This window comes from Hippichthys cyanospilos, chromosome 7 (genome assembly GCF_059441005.1).
Source record: "Hippichthys cyanospilos isolate Australia breed blue-spotted pipefish chromosome 7, RoL_Hcya_1.0, whole genome shotgun sequence".
Taxonomy (NCBI): domain Eukaryota; kingdom Metazoa; phylum Chordata; class Actinopteri; order Syngnathiformes; family Syngnathidae; genus Hippichthys; species Hippichthys cyanospilos.
In genome coordinates this window covers 20,308,972-20,316,704 of record NC_142375.1, presented here as the reverse complement: position 1 = coordinate 20,316,704, position 7,733 = coordinate 20,308,972, and the positions used below count along the sequence as shown (strand labels likewise).

The 7,733-nt window shown below is 35.1% G+C and overlaps 1 protein-coding gene across 1 annotated transcript; it reads left to right on the top strand.

The window, feature by feature from the left end:
- Nucleotides 1-1,694: 1,694 nt before the first annotated feature.
- On the top strand, nt 1,695-7,733 carry ppa2 (inorganic pyrophosphatase 2). Its single transcript, XM_088419284.1, has 12 exons — nt 1,695-1,909; nt 2,501-2,565; nt 2,655-2,699; nt 2,796-2,849; nt 3,430-3,549; nt 3,800-3,886; nt 4,002-4,128; nt 6,157-6,284; nt 6,356-6,441; nt 6,515-6,584; nt 6,665-6,704; nt 6,784-7,733. Exons 1-12 carry the CDS (start codon nt 1,717-1,719, stop codon nt 6,804-6,806), a joined length of 1,038 nt encoding a protein of 345 aa, XP_088275410.1. The 5' UTR covers nt 1,695-1,716; the 3' UTR covers nt 6,807-7,733.

Genomic DNA, 7,733 nt, shown 5'->3' with positions numbered 1-7,733 from the left:
GTAATGTGAACTCACCAGTTTCACTCCCGTGACACCCAATGCACTCACCGGGCGTGCTTGTGTATCCGAAATGCATGAGAGCAAATAATGACGGTCATGTGACTGCACCATTAAAGTCTCTGCGCTTCCGTGAATAAACGTCCTTCCCAATCCTATTCAGATTCATGCAAACGCGCAGTGTCAAATGTTTGAGCCCTCAGGGGTTTTGTGTTACATCATGTTTGCCAAAGTGCAGCTTTCCTAGAAGATCCAAATCCAATGTTTTCCATGAATACCTCGGTAGTACACATTCTGTCACCGGACATTCAATTGTCATAAGCACGGAATTAATATGGCTGGCGTAGTAAATTTATAGGTGGCATGCACCTTTTGATGACCTGAATCTGCAGATGACATCGTTTGTTTGAGCGCTATCGTCATATGAAGATAAAAGATCAAGAAGGCCAAGGACCAATTGTTTGTTCATGGCACAGCGCGTGTGGACTTTGAACTCATCACGCAATGTCAACATTCAAGTCATAAGACTCTTAAGAAGGATAAACTTGTTTTGCACACTCTTTGAAACTCACTATTTGGCATGGAGTAATTCTGTATTTAAGAGTATCTAAATGTTTTGATTTTTTTTTTTTATTGTGAGCTTCTTATTGGGAATGTATATTTGGGAATGAAAATCATTATTGAAAAGCAATTGTCTCAGACTATGGACTTACCATCATTGCTTTTTTATTTATTAATTTTCTAGCCGAAAATTCAGCATTCAAAAATTCAGCAACTGAATTGGTTGCCAGCCAATCGCAGGGCACAGAGAGACAAACAACCACTCACAACCATATTTATATTATTTTTATTTTTATTTTCTTTCGGTGTCAATATTTGTGTTTTATTTACTTTACTTTTATTATATATAAATCATTTGTTTACTGTTGGAAAATTATATTTGATTGATTTTGCCTTTTTTTATCAGTATAACCATATTCTGGATTTTTTTTACATTTATTTCAAAATTTATAATTTTTTAAATGCTACTTAAGTGTATTTTATATATCGTGCACAATAAACAATATACAATAAATGACAAGATCAGGAGAAAAAGAAGACCATGCCTTATTTCAGCTTATTATTGCTAATAATAATAATAATAATAATAATAATAATAATAATAATAATAATAATATATGTAGTTATTTCCTGGTAGTGTCATTATTCGTCGATTTTTATTACATTTACTTCAAAATTTAGTAATTTTTTAAAATGCTTTTTTAGTACATTTGGTTCATTCATTGTGTAGAGACATGATAAACGACAAGATGAGGAGAGTAAGTAAGAAGACCTTGGCTTATATCCGCTTATTAATATTATCATGATTATTATTTTATTATTAACATTCTTATTATTATTGTTTTTGTTATTAAGATGTTTTTTCTTGGGCGTGTCTAACTCCGTCGAATATTGAATGCCGGCAAGAAGTACTACATCATTTTCCGGTTTATATAACTCAAAAAACATATTTTAAATTAGTGTGACTCGGTTATTTCTTTCTTTCTTTCGTATTGATTGAGGTGCCCGGTGGTCTAAAAGACTTTATGAACACAAACTATATCGAAATAAAATGGACTTTTAATGTCACGTAAAGTTTATTTTATTTTTTAGGGATTCTACCGGAAATGTTGTTCCCAATGTAACAGGAAGCAGGAAGTTGTGGCGAAAGCGTGAGCCATGAGCGTGCCGCTTCTCTTCAAGTCCTCCGGTCACATTTTTCGGGCACTTGTGGGCTCGATTCCCGTGTTTGGACACAAACTCCTCTCTCGTGCAACCTCTTTGCCACATTTCTACACTTTGAGAAAAACGATGCACTATCAAATCGAGGAGAGAGGGAGCCCAAACACCCCAGATTACCGGATATATTTTAGTAAGTGCGAAGCCGCCATTGGCGTAACAAACATAAACAAACGCAATCCCCACACAAATTCATTTAATGGCAGCGGTGGGTTACGGGGCGTCGCTGACAAAGTTAATGTTTGACCTTGTCACTAACGTCATTCTGAAAGCAACAACGTTCGCATACTGAGCGACGTGAAAAAAAGGTGAAGGGATTTTTGAATCAGTGGTATGCTATACACTGAGTAAACATGCTGAAGTGGATACATAAGGCAGAATAATATATCAATATTCCACCTGAAATTTGTTTTGTGTTAAACAAAATTACACCAGGAGTTATACATTTGCTGCGTTTCACGTTGGGCTAGATTCTCCTGAGACCCATCTATTTATTTGTGTCCACTGTACTGGACATTTGTTCTATCTACCCTACTAGGTCCTATTGTCCTCCGTAGAGGACATCCTGACCTTTCCAATAATGTCTCATGTTTGAGACAATCCCCTAAAATTATTACGTGATATATTTGTGTCATGTAGCCCCTCAAAATGATATAGGAAGCAAATTTGTGTGATGTATTTTTGATGTATTATTTGATTGTGCCGTTGTTTTTTTCTATCCCAGAAAATTCAGAAGGCAACTACATTTCCCCTTTTCATGATATTCCACTCATAGCCGAGGCAGAACAGGTAACCCCTCATTGTTTTCTGGGATGAAATCCATGATCTCGATGTACTCGCGTGACGTTTACATTATGTGTGATGTTTTCTTGTTCCAGTCCAATGGCTTGCAAGCTAAGAAGGCCAAGAGGAACGAGAGCGAGGTGTGTTGTAATTTGAGTTTTTATCAGGAGTGGAACCTTAAGAAATTCAGCTGAGCATACTGCAGCACGTACTGTAAACGTGGTCTGTATTTTCAGATGCTCTTTAACATGGTTGTGGAGGTGCCCCGCTGGACAAATGCTAAGATGGAGGTAAGTGAACGTGGCGCTTAAATGGTTTCATCGCAGGACTGCAATTTTAGAGCAACATTAAGCATTGTGACAAAAGCAAATATGCTTTCTTAAAAATTAAACTGATTTTCCACTATTCATAAATGTTTCTTTATTATCAGTTTTAATTACCTGTTTTTTTGGTGTTGTGAAACTATTAATCCTTTTACCTTGCTTTTACGGTGATTACAAAATGTATTGTTTATTCAATTTTGAAATGTTCATATTTCCCCTTAATAAAGTGATGTTTTTTTTTTTTTTTTATAAATCTTTACCTCAAACCCCTAAGCAGGTTAGTGACATATTAGACCCCAAAAATATGTTTATATTACTGCTATACTGTTAACTCAGCCACACCATTTAAATGAATAAATACACTGCATCCTAAAAATGTAAATACAACAAAAATGATGTTTTTTTTTAGCAGTACAAACGAGGTAATCTGACATCATTGACATACCTACTTACTCATCATGGGTAATGCCTGTGTACTCACACACACACACACATACACACACACACACACAAATGCACGCTCTTTCACCCACTCAACAATTTCCAGATTGCTACAAAGGAACCACTGAACCCCATTAAGCAAGATGTAAAGAAAGGCAAGCTCCGGTACGTCGCCAATATATTTCCACATAAAGGTTATATTTGGAACTACGGTGCCATCCCACAGGTAAGGCGGCCATTTTTCAGTACCTTTAGTTCTCATCAGAAAATGCTACTAAACTCATAAATACAAATATAAAACTAATTTATAGAATCTAACTTACTAACAATTTTTGATAGAATTTTTGGCATTTATATTACACTATTATTAGAATTTTGCTCATAATTTAGTTCCTTTTCGAGTTAATGTTTGCTTTTCAGTTACACTAGTTTGTGGACGCTAAATTGCTCAATTTTTATTTACATTGTCGGGAAAGACGTGGGAAGACCCTAACCATATGGATGCAGAAACAAAATGCTGTGGCGATAATGATCCACTTGACATTTGTGACATTGGCATGCAGGTAAGAACGCACAGTATGTGTAAACTTTTTTTAGGAACGTTTTTTCTTTGCATTTAATATCACTTTTACTTGTGAATTTCTTTGCTTACTTGCCATCTGTTGATTCGTCCTTGAGGTGTGCTCTCCTGGTCAAGTGATTCAAGTGAAGGTGCTTGGAATCTTGGCTATGATTGACGAAGGAGAAATGGACTGGAAGGTCATTGCTATCAATGCCGAGGACCCCGATGCGCAAAATCTAAATGGTGGGTTATTTTCTTCAGATCAAATGACTTGAGTCTTTTTTATATATATATATATATATATATATATATATATATATATATATATATATATATATATATATATATATATATATATATATATATATATGTATATATATATGTATATATGTATATGTGTGTGTGTGTATATATATATATATATATATATATATATATAAAATATATATAATATATATAAAATATATATAAAATATAAAATATATATAAAATATAAATATAATAATATATAATATATTATTATAATTATAATATATATAAATACATATTAAAAAATATGTATATATTTATTTAAATATAATATATAATAATATATTATTATAATTGTAATAAGTATATATATATATATATATATATATATATATATATATATATATATATATATATATATATATATATATATATATATATATATCATTAAAAGATGACAAGATAAAATGGAACATATTGTGGTATTTGGCTAGTTGATATTGCTGACCTCAGCTATTGTCAAAAGTCAAACCTCGCCCAGTTAATGGCGCTGACAGTATCATCAAACTGTTTTAGACACGTTTTCATTTTAAACACAGCGGATGCGTACAGTCAACAGTTGATTGTGATTCTCCTCAAATAGTTACTGTGCAAGTTTCTCTCAGGGATGCGATAGCAACTGAACCCAGAATCTTTTTTTTTTCTCAATCAAACATCTACAGTGGAATTTCTGCAGAAAAGTCGCCTCAAACTGCAGGAATCATGTTCACGTTTGATTCGATGGTTTCAATATGTTATTGATTTGTACTCTTTAGAACAGTGGTCCCCAACCTTTGTAATCACCACGCTTGACAATTTTATCACGAACCGAGTGGGGGTTGGTTGATGGGTAAACATCATATATGTAAATATAATATAAAGTGCACATAGAATTTGAACTAACCATTCATATCAATTTAATGGGAATCCTGAGCTTGATTTTCTGCAACAAGCTGGGCCCATATAGGAGTGATGATGGCCACTAACACCCGGGGGGTGTTGCTTATATCCAGTTGAATCTTGTTTGGTTTTTGGTTGCGGCCATTGCAAAAAAAAAAAACGCTTCATACTGATAGGGTGTCAGAAATCTCAAACATACTTTTAAGGCCGCCGTCATTCGCAATCTCCAGCAGTTGATCATCTTCTTGCACAGCCGTGCTAAGTTCACTTGGTTGGGTGAGAAAAGTTGCCTCAAACTCCTCAACGGGATAAATGATTATTTTAAGAAGTATTCCTTGTATAGCCTGTTAAAAACGTTCTTTTTCCTTTGAAGTTGGAATATCTGTTACCCCTTTCCAAAAGAAGTCGTACTTCACTACCGCTAAAATCTAAATGACGAACAGCGAACGTAAACAGGAAATACAGTGCGACCTTCCCGATTAAAAGACGATATTTCAAAATAAGATAACACAGGGAAGTAAACAATACAAATTGGAGCGCTTGATGAATTCTTAACACTAAATAAATCTCATTTTAATGCCCCTGTTTGTGAACACGGATGGATTCTGACGTAGGTTCGGTCTGCTTGCTTCTTTTAATGAAAATAATGTGGTAAGACTTCGGTTAACCAAAGCTGCCAACACACAAATGATTCCACCTCAGATAATAAAGTTTTTGCGGCTCCCAATGTAGTCCTATCTGTAGAAAGCAGGTCAAAATGGCTCTTTGAATGTTGAAGGTCGCCGACCCCTGTGCTATAAAATGTACATGAAAATCTGAACGAATCGAAGAGAATTATGGTCAGTTTTCAAAATAAAAAGTTTTTCATATTAAAATAATTTTCAGACTCAGATAATACATAATACAGAAATAATTAATTAATTTGGGTGCGACCCAGTACCAATTGATCCACAAACCGGGCCGCGGACCGGTGGTTGGGGACCCCTGCTTTAGAACGACGTACATGCGACAGTATATTGTGGTAATAAAAGACAAGATAAAGACAAATCCATTTTCTGTACGCATTCTATTTTTTTGACACAGACATTGATGACGTCCGCAAGAGTCGGCCCGGTCATTTGGAGGCCACAGTGGACTGGTTCAGGAAATATAAGGTCCCGGATGGGAAGCCGCAAAACCAGTTTGGATTCAACGCTCAGTTTCAAGATAAGGTATCGTAATGGACGTAATACAAACGCTTGTAAGAAGCAGTTCTTCTAAGGATTTGTGTTTTTGTCTTAAGAACTTTGCTTTGGAGATAATCGAATCCACACATGAGCACTGGAGGGCACTAGTGCAGAAACAGACAAACGGTGGCGGGATCGAATGGTACGGTATCAAAAGCTGACCTTATAGAATAGTTGTTTTTTTTTAACTAAATTCTTGTCTTTTTGTCCCGCAGTAAAAATGTGTCATGCTCTGACAGTCCTTTCAAATGCAACGCAAAAGAGGCGAGAGATGTGATTCAGTCGGTAAGACATTGTATAAGCTCGGAATAATAGCTAACAGGATATATCGGCGAGATTTATGGTTGCAACTTTTATTCACGCAGGCCCCTGCACTTGGTTGCGCACACAGCGTTTCATCAGAGGGTCAGTAGATTGTGATTTATTGGAGCTGTTCTACTCTTGCACGTACGTGTAATGCATTTTAATATTTGTACCTATACAGTGGACAAGTGGCACTTCGTCTGAGTGAGTGGGAAAACCCGGAAAATCTCACGGACACAAACGATCCATCAGTGGTATCGATGGTGCTTTACTGATTATTTGTAGGCTCAGTGATGCCTGGTAAGGATCTATTGTCATTTCTTTCAATTGCCAGATTTGCTGACCAGTAAAGCCAAATGTTATGTACTGTACATTTTTTTTTTTTTTTTTTACATTTTAACTAACAAACTTGCAAATTATCATTTGACGTGAATTTTATGTTCAATGTCCAATCAGAAATAAAATATCATGTCTCGACTGTCGAGTAATTATTTTTTTTATCGTACCATATTTTCCGCACTATAAGGCGCACCGGATTATAAGGCGCACCTTCACTTAATGACATATTTTAAAACTTTTTCCATATATAAGGCGCACCGGATTATAAGGAACACCCTCAATTAATGACATATTTTCAAACTTTTTCCATATATAAGGCGCACCTGATTATAAGGCGCGCCCTCAATTAATGACATATTTTAAAACTTTTTCGATGACAATGTAGTAATACTCAAAGTAATAACAATAATAACTCAAATAATAACTCTAAACTCTCAATAGCATATTAACTCAATGTCAATATTACCAGTTCATTCCCCATCTACGAATCCCAATCTCAATATCGATCCATATTTAAGGCGCACCTGATTATAAGGCGCACCATCAAAAAAATAGGCTTTTAGGTGCGCCTTATAGTGCGGAAAATACGGTAATAATGTGTTAAAATACTCAGAGTTAACGACCTTTTTCCTTCAGGTTTTTCGTTTTATGCGCTACTTTTGTGTTTATGGTTTCTTTCCACATCAAAGTCTTACAAAATGTCTGCACCAAATAGATAATCTGTGATGAAATCCATTGATTTTGATTGTGACATGTTTGACTTTAAGACCATTAAAGGAGCATACACACAAA

Excerpts from the sequence above, each read along its gene's own strand:
- ppa2 (XM_088419284.1), top strand. The coding sequence starts at position 1,717 with ATGAGCGTGCCGCTTCTCTTCAAGTCCTCCGGTCACATTTTTCGGGCA. Across the intron at positions 6,442-6,514 it reads AACGGTGGCGGGATCGAATG|TAAAAATGTGTCATGCTCTG; the intron begins GTACGGTATCAA and ends TTTGTCCCGCAG. Across the intron at positions 6,585-6,664 it reads CGAGAGATGTGATTCAGTCG|GCCCCTGCACTTGGTTGCGC; the intron begins GTAAGACATTGT and ends TTATTCACGCAG.